At 36.5% G+C, this 24,265-nt stretch overlaps 1 protein-coding gene across 5 annotated transcripts in view; it reads right to left on the bottom strand.

Moving 5' to 3' along the window:
* The window catches only part of NRG1 (neuregulin 1), a 1,098,681-nt gene that overhangs the window by 138,491 nt on the left and 935,925 nt on the right, over nt 1-24,265 (bottom strand). For 4 of the 5 annotated variants that reach the window (XM_042983158.1, XM_042983169.1, XM_042983159.1 and 1 more), the window contains exons 3-5: nt 21,587-21,708; nt 13,402-13,452; nt 11,038-11,088 (exon numbers count right to left, since the gene is read on the bottom strand). In XM_042983158.1, the coding sequence (XP_042839092.1) occupies nt 11,038-11,088; nt 13,402-13,452; nt 21,587-21,708 (224 nt within the window). The remainder of the gene's footprint in view (nt 1-11,037; nt 11,089-13,401; nt 13,453-21,586; nt 21,709-24,265) is intronic. The other variant, XM_042983166.1, reaches the window with a different exon arrangement.

The raw sequence follows: 24,265 nt of genomic DNA, 5'->3' as shown, positions 1-24,265 counted from the left end.
AAGAGTATGCTTTCTCCCTTGACTGGACAAGGAATGAATATAAATATATATATAAATATATATATATATATATATATATATTTACAATTTCAGATACAATTTAAATGAATGAATATATATTCATATATATAAAAATATGTATGAATATATATATTTTACAATTTCAGATACAATTTAAATGAATATAAACATATATATGAATATATATATATATATATTTACAATTTCAGATACAATTTAAATAAAATATACCCAAGTCTGCACTACTGCTACAAAAGGAGGGAGGTGAGTTAAGACGTTTTGACAATTATTGAGAGAGCAGAGCTGGTCCTATTCTTCATGAAGACCCTCTCCACTAGCAGCTTCTATTAGACTCACTCTTCATGCACTTTGTACATAAAAGGTCACAGCCAATGTTCTAGAAACTTAAAAAAAAAAAAAAACAAGCAGAAAGTTTTTGTCATACTTGTTTCTGTATGTATGCATGTAATGATGTTAGGTTTCATTTTTATTTTTTCACAAAGCTGAACAGTTTTAAATCTCAGTCCCCTTCACCTGCATTGTAAAAATGTTTTTAAAGGTTCCAACAAATCCCTTATGTGCCCTTGAGTCACCTATTTCCTTCCTAAAGCTTATCTTGCTTTCACACACAGTCTCATTTGCACATACATGGCAATTCTGCTGCCCCCATAATCTATTCATTCTAAAACATACCCAAGGATTCTTTGTATGGTTTATTTTTCTGCAGATAACTTGAGGATCAAGCCTGAACAAGATGCATTTCTGCTTTGGAGTATTAGGGATGTGAAAATAAGAACCTGCGATGAGGATAGCAGAGGGGAAAAAACTCTATCTGGATCAACTAAAGGGAAATGTACAAAATTTGTAAAAAACAAAAACAAACCTATTACGGCCACTTAAATAATTTTCCCTCAGATATGTGTGACGCTACTTCTCTTCATATTCCCTCACATCACGTCTTATCATAAACATGTCCTGTGTGTCAAATTCTGCCGGGAACAGTTCATCAGTGGTGGATTGTTAGATTTTGCAACTTTTTAAAAGTAGTTGTAGCAACTTCTTTATTATATCTTTGTAGACTAAGAATTAAAATAACAATGATCTGTTTTCAAAGTTACATTATTTGTGAATGATGTGAATTTTTATATGTTGATTAAATAGCTAGATCTCTAAGTTAAAATTCATGACATTTATATAAAATATTATAAAATAAATTTAATATATTTCCTCTTACAGATTATGTTTTTGAATATATCTTAATTCTTACATGGGGAATCTACAGTTGAAAACTCAATCAGATGACACAGAAGCTTTTTGTCAATTAATCACTGCTTTCAATAAATGAACTTTAAGAAATAGAGGAATCATTATAAAGGAATATTTTGTTTTCAATACTTAATCATTTTAATTAATTTACTTTATTATTTTAATTTACTATACCTATCACTCAGTTACAATATAATTAGACATACATTTTCTAGCTTACTACTTCTGTCACCTTTAGGTCAATTCAATAAATGTTAAAAAATTTAAAATAAAAAAAAAGACAACTAATGAAAATAATATTGTTCAAGAAACTTCAACCTTCCCACATATATTTCCAGGTAACCTAGTCAAAAATATCTCTTTGAATATCTTTTAAGTCCATCTATGTACGATGGGCAAGTTTCTGAAAATCAACAGTAATTCAACTTACCATACTATGATTATGCTCATCTAAAATTTCCAGTTAAGTTTCTAAATCCCTTAAAAGTTCCCAAACTGCCTTCAAAACTACTTAGTGCAAAGTAATTTCTGATTCCTCTTAATCTTATTTGGCCTTTTACTTTTAATGGTAAATCATAGATTTTCATTGTCTTTTTAAATAGATAAATTTCAGAATTCTGATTCTTGTTAAAATTATTGAGCTCTAAACATGAAGCAGAAATAATTGGCTACTTAAAAAAGAGACAACAGTAAAAAAAAAAATCATTATCTAAATAATATTTCCTTTTAAGTCACATGCCATAGAATGGGTAAGTGTATTCTATCTTAAGCAATATTATTTAAAAAGCAACTTAATTTAAAAATCTATTTCCCATATTCTGCTTTGTATCATGAATATGTGTCATTACACATAATTAGCACAATTAACCACAATTAACCTTTCTATTTTACTGCAAACTACTTCAGCCCAAGGACTAATCTTGACTTCACCTCCCCAACCTTCTCCCCTTTCAAGAAATACACTTCACAGTTCCTAGCATCATGCTGGAGCCCTATGGGAAATAGATTACTAACCATTCACTTATTTTAATCAAAGAGAGAGAAACCCTCAGTGATCTAAGACTCAAATAGCAAAAACAGGGCCATCAAATTTTAATTTCACATTTACCACTCACTTGCTATTTGACCTTAGTTGTCACTTGGCCTATCCCAATCTATATTTTACAATTTTTACTATTGAAATGAAGAAATTAATAGCCCAAAATTCCTTTTAAAAATTAAAAGGAATACGGAGGAAATTTCTTATCATGGCAAAAAAAAAGTCCTGCAATATTTAACACGGCCTATCTCTGTCTCTCTGTCTCCCCTGTGTGTGTGTGTGTGTGTGTGTGTGTGTCTCCCTCTCACCCTCTCTCCATCTCTCCTCATCCCATTTTTTAAAAAGCTTGATATTCGCTGAAGAAGAGACCATGGAATATGTGAGCAATGAACAAAACAATAGCTTAGATGTGATGAATAAGTTCAACCTAAACGCCAAATCTCTTAAGTAAGAGATAGTCATGGACTTGAATGGAGATGAGCGCAGCTGTAGACTCTAACCCACATTGGCTATATAATTGGTTTTTAAGATTTTGCTGACTTCTGGTAGACTGAGAGATGAAATGAAAAGTGCCATTCCAGCAGTTCTTTGACAATTAGTTGAACTATGAATACAAAGTTATTAAAAATTGAATTAAATCCTCAAGCACCTTGTATGGTAGATGCATTATAATAAAAGTAGGGCAGGGAAAAGTGGGATTTGCCTACAGATGAACTAGTGGAGACACTATTTCCTCCAGGTTTCAGTGGTGATGTCTATGAGGCTGATAAAGCTTCAGCAAATGTGATGTCACACTTCAACAAGACCTGCTGAGTTTTCTGTACAATATTAAATGGAACGGGCTAAGCATGTTTCTTTTCCTTTTCTTACCGTTAAAAAAGAAAGAAACTAATCAATATACAATTACTCTGGTGAAAGAAACTAGTAATTTTTCAAAAACTACTTAATCAGAGATTCCTTAATAAAAGAATCTGGATCAAATAGACTTTGACTTCTAACTCCAAAGTCAGAACATTTTACAGATTTCAAAAATGCTTCCTATGCATTCTAATGTGAAAACCGTAGCTCATTTTTTTTACTCTTTTCTACCTTCTTCAGAAAAGCATACGTTTCTGGACTTAAAAAAAGAAGGCATTTTTAAGAATGATCATACAGTCAGCTCACAGGTTCTAATAAAGTCTTTCAAGATACTTCAATTGTCTTCAGTTTTCTAATTTTCTTTAAAAATCTGGTCTGCCCAATTAAACAATGTTCAGTAACATTTATTTTTAGGTTTCCTTTAAAATTCTGAGATGTGTATCTCCTGACTCTTCTAAAGTTGTCTGCTTATCAGCCATAGAGGACTGCACTGGTTTCGCCTGTCTAGCCCACCCTGCCCTTCCTTAGGTACACAACCTTCCTGCCCGTAATGAACCTACACCATGCAGTTCCCATGGGGCTGAGCCCATCTGCCTCACGAACCCAAACACACACAGCAGTGGACATCTGACCTGGCCCCTGCCGTGCCTGAGTCATTAATCTCCCTGGATACAGTAACCGTTTTAGGAGCAGGCACATGACACAAGTAGAGCCAATCACATTCTTCCTTAAATTTTGCTGTGTGGATGAGGAGTGGACTTTCTCTTCTTTTTAGATTATGAGCTAAGGGGTTACAGGCTTAGAGACACCAGCAGTTCTCTCCTTGTCAGGCAGACAAAACCCACTGAGAATGAAGCTACCATTTGTAGAGAAGCAAAACATAAAGGTTGAGAGAAGATTCTATTAATAGCAGTGGAGCTCTGGATCAAAATGCACCAGTCATGTACTCCAACATACCCTCTTTATATTAAGCCCTCTGGGGTTAAATTTCTATAGCTTGTAATCAATAAACTCTTAAATCATGATCCATATTTCGTATTTTGCTGCTGCTTTATCATGTTGTTCCCCATCCCTTCCTCTATCTTATTCCTCCCCCTACCCCAGGGAGACAGCTGTCTCCTAGAACACCCAGGGGCTAATTTAAAGGCTTCTATTCCCATCTTCCTATTTCTCAGATCCCTAGGTAACTTGAAAAAAAAAATAAAGAATTAAAAAAAACACCAAATTTATTTAAACATTGCTAGCTCTGCTCTAGATGCTTTCTTGATATACACTTCTCTGTCTCCATTCTCTTCCCTCCACTTCGCCATTTAAAAAATTAAAACTGGTGTGTGTATAATCCATTTCACTGCTCCATCGCTAATGATTAAAAACACTTAACTATAGTTTTACTACTCTGAAAACAGGGGGAAAAAGATGTCCTTCCCTTTTCCAGCTGATGTACAAAAAGACTTGACTAATTTTCTTAATGTTAACGAGACTATTTTAGTAAAAATCTCCCAAAAGAATAAAATACAAAGAAACAAGTCTGATAATTTTCTACTAATGAATTTCGGTACCATACAAATAATTTTCAGGATTTAAGATATTACATAATAAATTAAATAGTAGTTAGCCTGGGATAAGGCAATGCAACTATCTGAAAAAAACTACTGTTGAGGAAGATATGCCTGTTTGATGAAGATCATACTCCTGTTAGCACAATGGCTCTAAGATTATTCCCATCTCTGTAAAATAGCATATTTGGAAATATACCACATCATTCTCAAAGTAACAAAGCTGAACAGCAAGTCACTGTAATAATTGTGGACCAACAGTCTTGCCTCCTTTTATTGTATTAAACCCTTGAATTGTATTGCCATTAACTAAGGGCTCGCCTGTCCATTTTATTACCTTGTAGTTTGTGGGAAGTGTATTAATTCAATAAAAGCTGGCTTTGGGATAACTGGAACAAATGTTGATTATATTCCGGGAATCTTCAGAAAAACTACATCTTGATGCCTTTTTTTTTTTTTTTTTTTTAAGAAGGCCCTCCCTCAAGCTGGCTGTATGGATCCCATAAAACTTTGTATTAAAAGACCATAAGATTTGTTGGGGTGCCTGGGTAGCTTAACCGACTGGTTAAGCATCCTACTCTTGAACTCAGGCTCAGGTCATGATCTCGTGGTTCGTGAGTTCGAGCCTTGCATTGGGCTCTGAACTGACAGAGCTTGCTTGGGATTCTCTCTCTCTGCCCCTACCCATCCCCCCCAGCCCCCTGCTGTGCATGCTCTCTCTCTCTCTCTCTCTCAAATAAATAAACTTATAAAAAAAAAAAAGACCATAGGATTTGCAATCAGAAGATTCAGTTTTAAATTTCTGCTACACCACCTACTTAGTTTTTGAATTTGGACATGTCAGAACGTCTGAGCCTCAACCCCTCAACTGACAAATGGGACGAAATCTAGGTCACAGAGTTCTTGTGTGAATAAATGACTCAACATATAAAAATATGCCTTATAAAATATACAGTATGATGCAAATATCAGTTACTTATATATACACAGCACATACACATATATGGTTTATTCCATGGTTCCAAAGAAAATTCTGTAAAAGTTTAATTTCAACTGAATACACAAGGTTAATTATAATTTCGTTGTAAGCTTGATCAAAAGTTTTGAGATGATCTCACCCAGTAGTGGAATGTAATGAGAGACAATGAATGACTTTAGAAAGGTCAAAGGCAGGACTGAAGAATGATAGGACAGTTGTAGGCGGTACGTTAAGAAAAACAGTAAGACACATTCACTCACAAAATGAATGAACTGAACACGAAGGCAGTAACTTGCCCGAGCATAGGAATGGCTGTGATATACACACGCCGGTGCTGTTGGTCAAGACACTGTACTGCCCCAAAAATCTGTAAGTGCCTAGGCAATTAGAAAGATGGAAGTAATACCAGAGGGGCAATTTCCTTTTTAAATTATTCTCTTATTGCTATATGGTGCATGGGAATTTGTTTGTCATTCTCCACAACAGAGCCACCACACCCTTGAAAATGTCATGTTTCTAGAAACCTGGAAACACAATTTGCATTCACTTGGAAGTAGCTCTCCGACGGTGACAGGACAGATTTCATATTTGCCACCAATAAAGATCTGAAATTGAAATGCCATTTTTCCAGCTGAGAATCATTTAGCAAAGGTTCAGGCAGTTTCCTCCACCATTAAAGCAGGTAAGTCAGTTCCAGCTGAGGATGGAATGTAAATCTCACCAATGGACCATGGACTTGGCCCAATCTGATCAATACATATCACTGCCCCCAAGTGAAAATGCTGTATCTCATTATAACAAAAATGTCCTGCGGACAAAAGAGATTTTCCCCTTCAGTGAGCTCTTTTAGGTGCCAAATTAAAGACTGAATTCTTCATTTCATTCAGAGATTTCAAAGAGGACTTCCTGGATAAGTTCCTTTGAAATGCAGGCTTAGCTGAGAATATATCATATTTTGAAAAGACACAGTGATTTCCGAGCATAGAACTTCCAGCATCATCATTTAGAATGCAAATAATTAGCTCCTTTCCTCCTCCAAAAATAAAGATATTATCCTACATTGTTCAAATAAGACGTAAGGCTGCCTCTAATTACCATTCTCTTTTTAGAGCCACATCGTTTTTCCAGGTATAGTTCTCTCTCACAGAGAGGGGAGACCACCTAAAAGCAAAGATGTGCTAAATGATTCACATTAATTTTCCCACATCAAGCTTCCAATTTAGATTTGAGACAAACAAGATTATACGGACCTTGAAACTGAGTCTCGGGGAGGTTAACAACTCGCCTAAGATTACCCAGTAATTGCAGCACTCATATTTAGACTTACAAGCACGTGTCCACCCAAGATGTGTGTTCTTTCCATTTCGCCTCACTGCCTGCCATGCTTTGATGGGTGACATACAGATCGTAGGGGCTCAGCTGGTCCCAGGCCATACATTTACCTTATTAGGCTACCACCCATACTCCCAATCCACTTCGTGTCAAAGATAACTTTGCAGTCCATTCATAGAATCACATTCCTTTTAATATTAAAGGCTTTTTCTTTGAGGCAACAAAATCTCATGTATCATAGCAGACTAGTGTATTGCCTGGGTTTGAATTCTGCTTGTATGACTTCAGACAAGATAGATCAGTATCATCATCTGAAAACTGGATTAAGGTTTTGTGAGAATCATGAGTTATCATCCATACAAATCACCCAGGACAGTGCCTGGTATACAGAAAGTCTTCAATAGATTTATGCTATTATTATTACTTGAAACACTTACTACTATTTAAGACTGTTTTCCAGAAACTTATCTTTATTTTTATCTAATTACTATTCATCAGACTTCTCATTTTTGTTTCCCTCATTTATATATTAAATTGGAATGGATGGTTCTTAATTCAGTAAAGTGATTGGTATAACAATTGCACTTTTTTTTTTTTTTACAGCATTCAATAAAATTGTAGGCAACATAGGGTCACGGGCAGCTGGCACTTCAGAAAAAAATAATTCAGGTTTGTTCTAAGCAGTCCTTTTACTTTCGTGCTGATCCTACGTAAAGGAGGAACAAGAGCGTCCTACTAACTATTTTGTTCACATTTTTCTCCTTACACTGTATCATGTAAGTGTATGTAATAGGACGCTTGTTTAGCAAATAATATGTTTCAAGTCACAGATGCCTCATTTACCAAAAAAAAGTAAATAAAGGAAAATGATGTTAATCTTTACCAGGAGATCATTGTAAGACACTTCTTGAAAACTTTATAAATTAGTAACTCTAAAAATAGTGAATACACAATGCAAATTTCAATCCCAATTTCAAAAAAGAAATAGTTAAAATTTTCCTTACAAAGGGTAGGCTTTGTAACTTTGATATTTCACCAGTAATTATGAATTGCTAGGAATAATAAATACACAGGGGGAATAAATGATAAGGTGTTTGTAAATGAAAAATAAATTCTTTTAAACCTCCAGTCAAGAACAACTGCTTTATTGTCACGATGATCAAAAAATATTTAAAAATTTAAGATTTAAAAAAATATGTGAAAATATTTCTGATCAGTATTTAATAACTAGCATGAGAAAAATGCTTATTATACATTAAGTAGATAGAGGAAGGGTGGATAAATAGAAAGTCAGAATGAAAAACACTGATTAGAGGAATATATATATTAAAGTATTAGCAATAGTATTTCAGATAGGTAAGTGGGCAATTCTTATTTTCTTCTTGTTTTTTCTATTCCAATAGGAGTTTGAGACGTCAAAAGCAGAACTTTGAGGGCAGGCATGGTCAGGGAAGGCTTTGGAGAAAAGCAAGAAGTCAGCAGAAAGGACGGAGAGTTCTGAGCAGGGCCAAGGATGTAAACTGACACTGCTGAACCGTCCCAAGATTTACTCAGCAGTGACACGCTCTCATCAACAGGACTGGCAGTAAGGGGATGTTTCCCCACAGAGGTGTGCACATTTGTACCTGAAGAATGAACAAGAAACAGGGCTGCCTGACCCCAAAAGCACACCAGGTCATCGTAACACATAACAGGCTGAATCCATCCTCTTCAGAAAGGCTTTTTAAAGTGTACATAGAAACACAAGTGCCAATAGTTCAAAGAACGTAGCCCCACAAAGACATGATTATATCCCAATTGCGTAGTTCAGTTTTCACATCCGGGGATTTACTGGTGTCTCCTTTCTGGGTGAAACGAAGTGAAAAGAAACCTATTCTTCAGGGCTGATTATTCCCGACCCATGTGAACTTTCCCAAGGACTTCGACTCACAGATATCGTTTGGATGTTTATGTCCCGCTTATTGCCGTTACTGCTTCCTCAAGTTTCCCCTTCAGCCTTTACTAGATGGAGCTATGCTGACATCACAGCCTTCTGCAATGCAGGGTTCTATGGGTGCTGCCCATAGGTGAGTTGATGATGCCTCACACTGCTCTCACCGTTCTAACCAAGAATAGACTTAGGATCCTGCCACTATTGGTTGTATTTTCAAATTATGGAGCATATTTTCATGAGATTAACAAAAATGTGGGCATTAATCAATCCCACAGCATTTACTGAGAGTCTAGCATGAACGGGAAGGAGGGATGCATGAAAATGGCACACTGATATATTTTAACATGATATCAAAACACAAAGCCTTCTTTCTTCGTCAAAATCCTTTACCAAACAACAGGAACTAACTCTGCTGAGAGTTGGAGATCAGAGTCAGATTTCAAAATTATTTCTCTCTCAACAGTATTGCAATGAATACAATATGAACCGAGAGATTCATTTCAGTTCCCTAAAGCTCTGGAAAATCCAAAGAAGTATTTCTTCTATTCCAAGACTGCTCGGATATGCTTAAGGATAGCATCCATCGCCCTGTTAATGATAGCATGAGGGTTCCAATTACAAGAGTTTCAATAACTTTATTCAATGAATCATGCAAGGGAGAAACTGTTCCCAGACAAAATGCCAAAAGGAAAAATCCAGTATTTGCCCTTGTATAATAAGCACTCAAAAATCTAAAACAAAGCTCCACATGATGCCTTAATGCTAGTCAGCTAAAATCTATATAATTATACTAATCTTTTTATAAGTAGAATTAAATAACAAATATCCCAAATTCCCCAGAAGGGATTATCATTTCAGACTATGTAATGAGTATCGTTAGAATACAGAAGAAGCCAATTTAAGTCCTCTCTAGCATTTTATTTCCTGTTTGATCTCCCTAGATTGCTGCTATCAATCTAGTTAAATGATGCTTTATCTAGCTAAAATATAGTCAAAACATCATACTTCTTGCAATAAAAGATACGTTTACATCATATCATTACAGTTCTGGTACCATCAGCCCAAAGGGAAAGGCTTTAGGTTCAAACTGGATTTATTTCAACAGCCTGAGAAAACAACTAAAGTTGCCAAATGTACAGACCTTCTTGCAAGTGGTCCCTACCATGCTGACAGCCAAAGGAAATTGTTTCTTAAACACACCCTCTGGGCTGGAATGGAATGATTGGGGACATCTATTTATTGAAGAGCTTATCAACCTGAGAAATAGCTTTAAATAAAGAGCTAAAATATGGGAGAGAAAGACTGTAATTATAGGCTTTATTTTCAAGGTCTGATAAATTCCCCCGTTGGATATCAAAACTTAATTCTATGCCATTCACAATTCATAAGTATCAAAACTATTTTTACTAGTCCTTGCTAATTTCTTAAGTTCCCCTGACATGGCACAAAGCACCAATCAATCTAACCATTGTAGAACTCCATAAGCACAAAGCACATTTCACATTAAACAGATGAAAACCAATCTGAGATCTTGCCTGGGGACTTGCTTCCAAGCATTCTCATAATTAGTCACTTACTATCAAATTTGAATTAAGGGCATCTATATATAGTTTCCTCACTCTGTCACAGCACACTTTATATGAGAACTGGGGGGCTTTAGAATAGGCCCCAAACAGCTGGGTATCAGGCCTCAGGCAATTGCTCAAGGCATCAAGACACGTTAAAAAACCACCAACGATGTTCTCTGTTGCTCACCTAGAACCAGGCCTCAGAGGCTCTCTAGTCATTTTTCAACATTCAAAGAGACTGCATTATAAAACTACCACATATGTCGTGTCTTCTCATATCCATATGTGCCTTAGGGGGAGGGGATATCTAGTCCACCCTAAGCATAGCAAGGGGCCATTCCCTTCCAAACAGCAAATACCATCCTGCTCCCGAACTTGATGGACTGTTCCTCAGTAAGGGCAGAGGATACACAGGAACACGATCTTCAGAAGCAGGTACTGTCTTGGGTTAAAAACTAACGAATGGAATATTTAAATATACTTACATGAAGAAGTATTTGCTCCTTCTGTTGATACTGATATTCTAATGGGAGACTCTATAAAACAAAGAAGTGAAATGAGGCTTTATTGAGTCATGCCGCTTGCATTCTTAAATCAGAACTTTGCCAGGCTTAAAGATCGTCTAGAAAAAGAGGACTAGAAAACAGTGCAACAGAGAAGCTGAAGCGTTTCAAAGCCAGAGGAAGATATATACAACATTCAAAGACCAACAGAGGACCACAGGGTCCAAAGACTCTTTTGAAAGGGAAGAAAATGGGAGTCAATCCCCCTGTGAGGATACCCCACATACCAACTGGTGTATGAACTTCCTAGAAACATCACTCTGAACAGATCCCTAGTACAAGTGAGATGGATAATTCCTTGTCTCAAGTGTGGCTCTGATTTTAAGAAATATGAAACCAAAGAGAACAATTCCCATATTCAGAAAGAATGAAAGTCAAGTTTCATGCACAGAGGGGAAAAAAGGGAAAGTATTCTCAGGCAACATGGTCTGCATAAACATCCTGACCAAATACGGTGCTAAATAAAGTCCATGCAAGATCCACTAGAGCAATTATGTTAGGATTAAACAACACATGCTGAAGAAATTCATAATATACAATCATTGGAGATGTATGGTAGCAAGAGTCTCTTAGGTACCAAGCATAAGGGAAGGAAAACTGGTATTTAAATACAGACAGAGCATAAAACACAACTCATGCAGGAAAAAAGCATGGGACCTAAGGGTTTTTATTAGTCAGAAAGAAGAACAACTTAGTATCAAAGAGGGATTGAAATTCAGCAGCCAGAAAGTCATAAAGATTTAAGTCATATATCAGAAAATAAGAGTTACAGTCACTGCAAATTCCCAAGACAAGCACCACATAAACTGAAAAGCCCAGCTTCCTAACGGCATCTACCGGAGTCAGACAACGAAGTCCCTTCCAGCAAAGAAATGCCTGAATGGAAGGGGAAGAAAATTCAGATAACTTAACAACTTTTCTCTTTTTGTTGCTCTTTTTACCTCTCTGTTTCCTCCTCTCTCTCTCCATGCCTTCTTCCCTCTCACTTTCTCTCTCTTTCTTTCTATTACTCAGAAAAGTACAACCTTCTTAGACTCCAGGATCATCCCACCCTACAACACACATACGTACATCTTTATGAACAACACATAAATGTGCCCTAAACATGACCAAAGCAGTCTAGGGTAGAGAGAAATTTAGCTCTAATGATCCTGAACAATGGCTTGAAGGGGAGAGGAGGAACTGGTGAAGGTAAGTTAGAAAAAAAAAAAAAAGCTGTGTTTGATGATATGGCCTCCTAGAGTTTCAACAAGGTACAGGCCATAATGCAGGAATCAATGATGCCAAAACATTAAACATGGGGTAATGAGAATGAATACTGAACTGAAAGGGTCTGCTCTCCTACTTACAGAGATATAGGACTTAACATTTCTAATGCTTCAATTTTCTCAACTGTACAAAGAAGAAAAATAATGTCTCGTTTCACACATCTGTTGTGATTACCAAATGAGATGCAAAAATCTTTGTAACCTGTGAGGTATCATGCCAAAACATGTTATCGTTATACCTCTGAAGTGAGTTTTGAATCTAGGTCTCTAAAAACTTGCTTCTACTTAAATGTGAATTTTTAAATGTTCCAAGGTCCTGTTAACTATAGAATAATGGGGGATGAGGAAAATAAAAACGAAAAAAAAAATTAAATTCACAGCAGATTAAATTCACAGCTAGTGGAAAAATCAATGAATTATGAGTATACATGCATTAGTACAGTAGTAGAATTGGGTTATAAGTAACTAATGTCTGCTCAGACTCTAACTGCTACCAGCAAATATTACAGGCAAGTAAGAAACAAACAAAAACAAACAAACAAACAAAAAAGCAAAACATCTGAAAAACTCAGGCTTATAACAGTGTTTTCTGTAAGTTCAGTGACCCACAACTGATCATTAGGAGCCCAGAGGTCAGAGATTAGACACGGACACATTCTTCAGGATTGAACTGTGATGGATGAAAGAGAACAGAGGCAGCTAAGAGAAGCACCTATAAAGATTATATAAACTGAATGTATAACCCAGATGCCTTCTTTAGTGCTCTAACATCACTAAGTTGTATCTAAACATTTCTTTTTCCCATGCATGCCTTTCAGGCCCAACTTCAGGAATACAGCAAAAACTGTACTCCTTTAGTAAAATCCAAAGAGGGAAAACGAACTGGAGAAAATACTGGAGCAGAAAGCAAGAACAGTTGCAATTTGGATGCAGACAGGGTTCTGATTAGTAGAAGACACAGCCAGCAGTTATGTCTGTCGTTCTGGTTAGTAAAATTTGGGGAGCTTATTTTCCTTACCTGAAGACACATATGCTCTTTCAGTTGAGGCTGGCATGCCAGTGATGATCTCTGCAAAAAGAAAAGGTTATAGGATATTATGATGTATAATCAGGAGGCCGGGAGCCACTTCCACAGCCTGCCTTCAAACCAAAAGAGTGTAAAGGAAGAAAGTATTGCAAGAGGGTGATGAAAACCCAGGCTCTATCCGCCCTGAAAGTGAGAAACACAAAAAAAAGAAAAAAAAAAAAAGACTGTCCAGAGAAGTAGTTCTTCTTTCTTGGGCAAAGAGCACGAGATGAGCCGTGCTAGAGTACGTAAGAATTCTCTGCCCCACCCGTCTGTGATGGAGACTGTAAGGCAAGGAGCCTCCTTCTCAGAAAGGAAGACAGATAGCAGAAGTAAAAAACAAACAAACAAACAAACAAGATGTAGAATCAAAGCTGTGGTCAGAATTTTTAAGTTATGAATCTTTGGAGAATTACATTTTTGTTCAAAAACAAAAGCAAGCGATATTTCTAGTTGGGATTGGTGAAAGTCATCAAGTTCCGGCATCAAACTCTACAGAAAATTGCCAATGGTAATCAAGAGGGGCGCCTTATCGGAGAGACTTAGAGCTACTCTGGGCAGGGCACAGAGGAAGTAGGCAGCTCTCAGCCCAAGGGAATGAAGAAGAAACTGTATCCTTCTGGACACACCATTATCATGGGAATCATGAGAGTGTTCAAACTTTGACATGCTTTCAGTTGACTGCCTTTATAATGGAACAAAGGATGATTACATTGTCTAACCAATTCTGTCCTCTTTCTGTCCTTCTGAAAAGGGTTTTAGTTGTCAAGATCTAGTATATTCAGTAAGGCATGGAAAGATGTAGTGATGCAGTAATGAGTACCGTTCAACCTTCACTGTTTGTTTAATTCTTGTTAAATGACTTAATGACCTTTCACTATTTACTATTTACTAACCAGGACAAACAGGCAAGTTGAATCTGTTGTGATATATATACATTACAAAAGTTACTAGTAGCTACTAAAATCCTAAAGTCATATATGTTATCATTTTAGATTCGAATCTATTAATCATGGAGTTAGAAATGTTCCTGATCAATGCGATCATCTTTAAATATGAATATGGCCATTTAGAATTTCCATGGTGGGACTAGTCCAGGAGGCAAGAGGAATTAATTTTAAGTGGCAATATTTCTTCAACTTCAGAGGCTTCTATAGGGATAAAACGTTTTTGTGGAATGAGAAGGGAAAGAAATTTCATGTGAGATTCAGCAGGGATGTTTAAGAATAAGCACTGGGTGAAATATGAACATATAAAGATCAGAAATATGGCTCTGATGAGACCAAAAGTGTCTTTCTCATGAAAATAAGTTTGGATGGTCCTCTCTAATCAAACATTAGGACAGACCATTCAAGGTGTGAGATTATTATCAAGCTGCCAAAGTAGCCTACGTTGCCTCTTCTGCCCACGAAAAATGGGATCAAGAGAAAGGAATCAGAATGTGAGGGTGTATGATATCCTTTGGACTTTTTCAAGCAGCAGGAATTAAAGAGGATATTCTGTGTTGGTAATATGGCCATATCTGTATATAACATGGCCACAACTAACTTTCTTGATGTAGGCTGCAGAAAATGAAATTATTCTTCTTTGGGGAAAATCGAATCTGAGAGGAACATTTTAATCCAAGATTCACAACATTTATCTTTCTCTACAAATACACAGAATAAGATCCATGCTTCCAAACAAGTGCCCATGTTAGGAGAGATGTTTCCTTATTCTGTCCTTTGGGACCCATCAACAACACAACAACCACATTAAAGTAGTAAGCTCAGGGTCACAAGAATTGGGCAGAAATCCCAAACCCAGCATGAATATCAAGACTCTTCAAATTTATTTCTGACAAACCAAGTAGTTGTCCACTATGACCTTCCAAGAAAAAAAAAGTACTTTTCTAGCTCCAGCATGAAAGATCTCAGATTAGAGGAAAGGTTAACCATAACATTTCCTTTTTTAATTGAATGTTATATAAAAATACCTGAACAGGAGGTTACCACAATAATCTATCTACACAGAGACAACTTAAAATAACCTCACTTTCTAAAAATAATAATAACAATAATAATCTCCCTTCCTAAAATTAGATATTTACCCTGGAGACCTTAAAAATATCTTTAATGATTATGGTTCCAAATAAAAACCTTCCGAATTATCTTGGGGGAAACGCAAGTTAGGAAGTTGTATACTTCCACACTAAAAGAGTCTTGCTAATAAGAAAAATTAATCTTTTTAATTAAAACCACTCAGCAAGCATTTTTATGCATGTTTCGGGTAGAATAAATAGATTTACAAAACAATCTTTTGTTATAAGTGATTGAAAATAATTGTTACAACTACAAATTTTAAAACCTTTAAGTCCTGCAATCTTCCTGATATTTACTTAAGCAAAATATTTTTCCTACAGTAATTTGGTATATTAAGTTTGTTAATTTATAAAGGACATCCCCTTCATTAGTGCAAATTAATGAGGATTTAGAGTTATCAGGAACTGAACACAGCTGAGCAACTTAGGCTGTGTAGGCAAGTAAACATAAGGAACATTAGTGTATTTGTAATGTTTGAATGCTTTTTGAATAAATCAGATCTGGTCTCAAGAAAACGTTGCAGCATTTGAAAAATGACACCTTCTGGAAAGTAATTTTTCTAATTATTACGTATTCATGACTTGTTTGAGATTTCACCATGAGCACAATATACTGCATATAACTATTTAGCAAAATACACATGTACATATATACAAACATATGTATGATATACCTGTATGTATTTAAATATCCATTTCTGTGACTCTTTGTTATTCTAAAACTACAGGTTCTTATTGTGTGCACAAAACATATGATGAAGTTATCTTTTTACAGACTGACAACGGGCCCACTTATTGGCATTAGTGAAGATGACTTCAGGAACATCCTCAAGTGTCTGCATTCCTGCTCGTAATGAGAGCTTCCTCTTAAGAGGAATAAATGCTGGAGAGACACAATGGATACTATGCATTGGAAAGATCTCTCCATTCCACCCATGATGTTCTTCCTTATTAGTCTTCATGGAAATACAATATGATACAACATACATGGGGACTGCTTTACAAATTACAAAACATTTTATATTATTGTCAGTGTAACTACAGCTCATTTACCAATATCACAGCATTTTCAACACCACCATCAATTTGGGAGAGGGGGAAGCTAAGCCTATTACCCACACGAGCCAATTTTTTAAAGGATCCATTGATGTACTAGTCAAATTTTGTGGACATAATATTTTTCGTTCATCTCAGAGGAAACAGCAAATTTATTGCTATGAGCCCAATGTTGCTATGGGATCTTGAATCTCACTCAAATAATTTTTCTCCTGATTAAAAAAAGAAAATCTAGTAGAGGATATGATTGATTAGTATGTATATTCTCTTGTATTAACCTTTTAAAGACTGCAGTACTTAATTAATTTGAAAACCAGTTAGGTCTATTACTCTCTTCCCTAATCTGATGCCCAGGAGTTTTCATGGAGCTCCTCAGCTAAGAATTAATTGTGATTAAGGTTTCCTATATAAAGACCAAGCAAAATGAAATGCAAATAAAAATGAACATACAGTGTATAATCTGTATAGGCATAGTATATGTGGCCTTGTAAGCTGCCATATTTGAATTAATGAAAGGAATCTACCCTAACGCATCATGTAATGACGGCTGCCTATGGCATCCTTTTTTTTTTTTTTTTTTGAGAGAAAGAGAGAGCACACGCAAATGAGCAAGCGAGAGGGGCAGTGAGAGAGAGACAGAGAGAGAGAATCTTAAGCAAGCTCCACGCTCAGCATGGAGCCAGATGTGGGGCTGGATTCCACAACTGTGAGATCACAACCTCACAATGATTGTGAGCCACCCAGGCGCCCTGTGACATTCTTTTTTACAAGAAAGCTCAATGGACTTATTACACTCACAAAATCCAAAAATTAATGAGCAGATTGCACAGGTGTGTGTCTGTCTACAGTATGGCAAATTCTTTTTTCCAAATAAGATAGGACTGAAAAGACAATGGAAAAAGGAAGACAACATAAATTTCTAAAACGTAGCTTAACAAAATGATTGGCTACATATATATTCTTTTCTAAATGCTTGAAAATAGTGAAAATATGGTCATTATTTCACTCAAGCTTATAACAATTCAAGGAGAATTTCTTGGGTTTTTGTTGTCATTTCATAGTTGCTAATCTAAGCAAATCTAAACAATGACTTTCACTGCAGAAAGTTCATAATATTGGATGGAAGACTTTTATGGTCTAAGCCAATTTTTTTTCCTGATAGTTATAAAGCTGTGTTAATGGAATTAAAAGTAGTATCAGATATCAAGGTCATCCTGCTACATTTTTCACTTTTTTTTTCTGGGGAGAAAAGAAAACAATGTCTCAGGCAGATCTCCCCCAAACCTCTGCCATCTCCTCTAGAATCTCGTGCCAAAATACATTCTGAACATCTCAGTGTCAAGAAGGTACCCATGTGGGAATTTCAGTAAATCACAAGGAATCTGTTGCATAGGATGAGATTAGGATAATTAGTTCACAGCAGCAAACCAGGATCTTTCAGCAAGACAACCTGTGTAGAAATTACCAGACCATAGTTAGTACTGAAGTATTTAAATACGGGAGAGATGAGTGAGACAACACAAAATCAACAAAATTACTAGTATTTTATAGAAAACATAAATTAAAATCTCAAGGGGAGTTCAATATGATATTTTGACAACATGCTCTTATTTTTTAAACTTTTTTTCTAGGGCCCCAAAGGAAAATGAAATTCTTGAGAATTCTACTCTCTCAGCCCAAGTCAACATAAATACATTTAGGAAGAGATGGTTTAGCCAGGTGGCAGTTTATAACCATAGTAGAGTGCTCTTTTTCTCTCTGAAAGAGTGTTTATGTGCAATGTTTGCCCAGATTTCAAAGGACACAGGGATGTGACAACATAAAGGTTACATATCTGAGTCCCAGGGAGCTACCAACCTGAGCTGAGACTTCTTTGATAACCAGAATTGGTCTGAATATAGCAAATTCAGAGAGCAGAGCAGAAGAGGCTGAAGGATCAGAATGATCACTTATTTTCTTTTTGGTTGTGCTGCCACTAAGCCACTGAGGGGTAGAAGGAAAAGAGAGTCTCCTGATATTGCCGAACACATTGGCCTCGTCTATCATGGTGGCTGCTGGCCCAGAGGCTCTGATGAACAGCACACAGGTCCACAGCCTCTGAGGAGAGGGGCGTTTCTAGGAAGCCATGTTTCATTTCACTCTCCAGTGGTGAGCCCAGAGCAGACACTTGACCAGAAGGTAGATAATTGGTAAGCTCTCTAGGTCTTTCCATAGGGTCTGGCACAGTAAGTTCTGCAAATCAGATGCTTGCAATGGGGAATCTGCTTCGGAACTAAGAAAGCAATCATAAAATAGGAATTAAAATGGAAAGAATGCCTTAAAAAGAGTCATGAAGAAATGACCAAGTGGGATCACAATCAGGTTAGAGTTCAGAATATAAAGTGGCATAGTTGAAAGCAAGAGAGGTGAGAAGATAAGTAGAAGAATCAAGAAAGTATCTGAGGCACATCAAAGGCAGAAATACTAGAGAGAAGATTCAGAAACCCTTGTCACTTAAATTTTTAGATATGCCCTGGGTTCACTTTTCTCCTTGAACCCCAGTAACAATGAAGTTCCAGTTCTTCCCCATAGAACTCCTTGTGCTTTATGTCTCACACCCTTCCGTCAGTTTTTGTCCTTCACACACCAAAGAATCTACTTAAACATTTACAAACACACAGGTACAGAGTGAGCCATATTAGACCAGGAATATAAGAAATCTGGTTTGGCGTCCTTCTTTGCTACCAAATATCTCGTGATCCTGAATGTATCTGTTTTCAGACACATGCTAAGTCTCCATACCTTTTAAAATGTAATGAGAAGGTTGGATAAGGATGAACTATTTCTAGGCTTCTAAGAAAAAAAAGAAAAAGAAAACAAAACAGACCATCCTGCATTGTAATTGAGATTCTTTATTCTCCTTCAGATGCTCTATGTAAGCCAGTAAGACCCCATTCTATAATGAATTTTAGTTGGTTGTTTAAGAATCACTTCCTTATAATATTCTGTGAACTTCTCTTTCCTCTTGTCAGGTAAAAAAAGCTGATTATCAAAAACATCCCAACTTTCATTTCTCTACATTATAATTGGTTAATACTAAATATTCAAATTGGCAGCCAATTCTTGAAGGAATTAATATGGAAAAATGAGTTGGATGTCTCTCCTATGAGAGAAATGTAAAAAGCTGTATTATCATTCGGCACCCCAAAATTAATAAGAAACTAAACCCTATGGGCTTTTGCCAGGAATGATAGAGCAGTAAATAATTCACTGCTTACTCCTGTAAATCAGAAAACACAGAATAATAGAATAGTACTGTAAGCACTCTGTGAGACCGTGACACTTACTCTAATTGTATTTTCCTGGGAATTTATAGTATACATTGCTCTACAAATCTAATCCAAGTGTCAAAATCGTAATTCAATAGCATTTACCACAAGGAGACACGTTCAACCAAGCCAATGACAAGCTGAGAACAAGCTACTAAACATGGGACAATAAGAAAAAAAAAAACAAGAATAAGCCACTGAAATAGGTTTTTAAATTTGTGCTTCAAGTAGCATCCTATAAAATTCCATGTGGGGTAAAATAATGCCAGCGGCATGCTTACTGCTTAACCTGTGCTGATTAAAAAGTAAAGTGATGCTATATTTACCCATATAAATTTTAAATGGCTTTTACATTTTAAACTATAAACGCAGCTCCTAAAAATAGTAATGGAAACTACTTTTCACTGTTGTCCTTTACTCTCTGTGGAGGCAGGTATTTAAGATTAAAGTAATGAACTCTGATTACCCTGCGACAGAGCAGTTCAGTGGGGAATCCAGAGAAGGCTGGGAATTAACTTTCCCAACTCCGTCCTATATTTTTATCTTACTCCCTCTCGCTATCCTACTAAGTCAACGGACACAAACTACATCAGTCTCCTGTGGAGGTGACCCTCAAGTTATTTTTACTCGTCCCTCACATTCTTACCTTACCACTTTAAGAGACGAGGCCTTCACAGCGGACACTCTCTCTCATCTCCTGCCTAGAGCAGAGCAGTGTAATTAGGCTTGGCTTTATGACAGATGACAGGGCTCGTGTGGGCAGTAGTTAAGTGCCATAATGCAAAAAGAAAAAGAAGCACCAAAGGGTTTTTGAAGTCACATTTTATTATTTCAAGAGATTGAGACGCTCCCTGCTAACTCATCAGCTTCTAGAGGTGACTCCATCAAATTGCGGAGTATTGGGGTATCACGAGCAGACAGCCACCAGCTGTGATGCTTTTACTTCTTCAGATCACTCAGAGAAGCTGCTGGAGGGGAAGCAGTACCTTCTACCTCCGAGGCCTCCATTTGCTTAACAAATCTCCCTGGCACTGTTCTCAGGGAAGCAGAAGTCGACTCAACATGGTAGCAAATGCTTTGCCTCTAAGTCTCTCCTGTTTTCAGAATTAACAGGCCTAAAAAAAATTGATAGGCCTAACTTCCTACTACCTAGAGCCAGCTGTATTAAAAACACGCAGGAGAACATTAAAATATCCAAGACTGAGTCAGGATTGTATTCTTTTATGCATACACACACACACACACATACACTGTACATATATTCATTTGGAATATTCATATGTACATACATATGCATGTAATATACATATCCTGCATATACATATGTATTCTGTATATAAATACTCACACACATATATATACATGTACATATTCTGTTATGGATAGAGCCAAAGACTTGACAGCCGTCCCTGACAAATTTAAAGAAGAGGTATAACCTCTTTCTGTTTCTGCCGTTCATGACCTTATTGAAGTCAAAAAATAAAATCTATGTGTATTTCAGGTTTATATCAAATTGGGGAATGAAGAATTTCATGGAAGACACACAAGATACTTGGAGGATATGGTTTTCCTTCCATGTTTTTTATTTGTTCACAGGAAGATTTAACATACAAGTTTATATTACAACTCTTACCACACATCTCGATTACTCCTCTTACAGACTGAGAAACAGGATGTAGTAGGTATCTCTTACCATTTGAATCCACAATGGTGATATTGGCAGAGGCACTATCATTTCCTAATTTGCTGGTCACTCTGCACATATATTCTCCAGAATCAGCCAGTGATGCTTTGTTAATGCGAAGTTCTGACTTCCTGTAAGATCAGGACAAATGTGGTGTAAGTATATTTCACAGAAATACAGTGACCATCAAAATCTATTTCTCTGTAGTTTCGGGGTTCTCAAACTCCCCCTCCCCACTCTACAGGGACCATGGTAAAACACAACTTACTAATACATACATGTATGATGTGACCAAGAGTAAAAATGAGATATTATCACATTTAAGTTATACCATGAACATGACCTTAATTTTATCACCCAGATTAGTAATTTAAAGTAAGTCTTCTCTAATTTTTCTTTTTATTCCTCTACTGCCACCACTAAACACATCATGCCCCAGATATTTTTTTCAAACCAATTGGTAAATTTTCTTCCTTTCTATATCTAAATGTCATCCGCCACTAGGAAGATTAAAAAAGCGTAAAATCATTTACAAATCTGGTAAGGACAGACACTTAAGGAAGGCTAGAATAGATTAAAATCCTCTGCACTTTTCTCAGTAGTATCATTAGGAATTATGTTAATTTTGAATGAAGAGGATTTAGTACTTACAAAAGAAAGGGAATTTAAGATTTTCATTGCTAGGAGCATAGAAGGACACAAATCACTCTTAATATTGAAATAAATATACAACAACAGCACACACATTTATAAAACTGTATATAAATCAATATTCAGCACTCTTTCAGCCTGGGCAGCATTGTAATTTGCATCTGTCTGTGTTTTACTGTTGCATATAGCCAATAACTTAAGCAGTCTCCATGATTTAAAAACTCAGAACCACTGGGGTTGGTTGAGTTTACTAAAGACTTTTTATTTATTTATTTTTAATTTTTTAAATGTTTTATTTATTTTTGAGGAGACAGATGGAATGTGAGTGGGAGAAGGACAGAGAGAGATGGAAACACAGAATCTGAAGTGGGCTCCAAGGTCTGAGCTGTCAGCATAGAGCCCAACGTGGGGCTTGAACACACAGCCCACAAGATCATGACCTGAGCCAAAGTTGGAGGCTTAACCTCCCAGGTGCCCCCACTAAAGGCTTTTTAAAGTCACACCTCAGACTGACTACTTGGGCTCTTGGGATGATAACAGGGAGAGAAGACAGCAACTCAAAATTATATGCAAAGCTCACATAAGTTACAACTTCCTAGTTTTATAGTGAAGTTTCTAGTTGTCTTGGCAGATAATATTATTACTCAAATTTGATCAATTGTCCTAATTAATGAAAACTGAATTCCTACGATTCTCCTCCAGTCTGTTGAACTGAACCACCCACCCAGTCCCATATGTAAGCCTTACGGCCTTCCATCATGGTGTTTCCCTTGTGCCATTTCTTCTTCCTAGAAAGGGGGTCCCATATTTGTACCCATCAAGATATAAGCTGACCTTTAGGGACCACCTTAAGTGCCAATTCTTTCATCAAAGCTTTCATGATCACGTAGCTGGTGCTGCTCTCTTCATTGTCTAAATTCTGATGGCCTTGAGTACCTACTGGTCCTCACAGTTCTTTCAGTATATCTTATTTTTCAAGCTAGGACATATGCTTTGGAGGGGGAGTCCATAATTTAAACTTCCGGGTATCCTCAAAGTTCTATGAGGATATGCCACTGTTTTGTCCTTGGTGTATCCTCAAACATTACTGGATGAATGTGTGAACAAATGAAGAAAATATTTGGATGCTCCCACTTAAGCTCTCTCCAAGACCTAATGTTCTTAATGTTGGCTGCAGGAAAGGAGGCTGCAATATTAAGAGGGCACAGCAGTGGGAGGAGGTCCAGACCAAGGCAGCAATGGTCAAACCAACATGTGGACTGAAAAATTGCTGCATTAGTTGTGACTTAGTACAATGTCAACAAGTAAACTTGAGAAAACAAAACAAAGTGTACTGTATTCAAATAAATTTGGAAAACATGGCATTAAACAAAAACAGGCTTTTTTTTGTCTTGTTAATCCTACAGGAACTCTCCAAGTCTTTAATATGCTAATATACTCTGACTCTCCAAGAGGGGAACATATTTAGTGACTCTCAAACTTTTTTGAAGATGGAATCCTTGTCATCCACATGGCGTATCTGTTCACATTTCCTGAATACAATGGTCACAGAACAAAGTTGATAAGAAGGGGACCTAATATAATAACACCCTTGTTTACCCATGTAGTGGGGAGGACCACCAAGGGCCATTTATACAGCAATATTCACATATTAATCACACAGGTTCTCCACAGAAAAGTTTCCCTGAAATATATCCCTGTAAACCAAAACAGAACAATCTGAGGGCATGTATCTTGGCAAATCGATATTAAGATCTAGTAATAAACTATCACAACTTGTAAAATTATGAAAATACAGTAATATTAGGACATTATCCCCATCAAGTTCTGCTAACTTTTAAGCCTGGTTTTGGAGTATTCAAATCTAGTGTTTTTCCTAATGAGTTATCAGCTATTTATACAACTTTGTCCATAAACACCAAGTTTCCTTTATGACAGACACCAATGAAGAATAGTGAGAAACAATGTAATAAACACTATAATAAGCTTGTTCAGCCCAAAGTAACATAACTAGCTGAAAGAATTTTCTATGGAACC

This window comes from Panthera tigris, chromosome B1 (genome assembly GCF_018350195.1).
Source record: "Panthera tigris isolate Pti1 chromosome B1, P.tigris_Pti1_mat1.1, whole genome shotgun sequence".
Classification (NCBI taxonomy): Eukaryota; Metazoa; Chordata; class Mammalia; order Carnivora; family Felidae; genus Panthera; species Panthera tigris.
The sequence above is the reverse complement of the archived record's forward strand: the minus strand, read 5'-3'. Positions and strand labels throughout refer to the sequence as shown.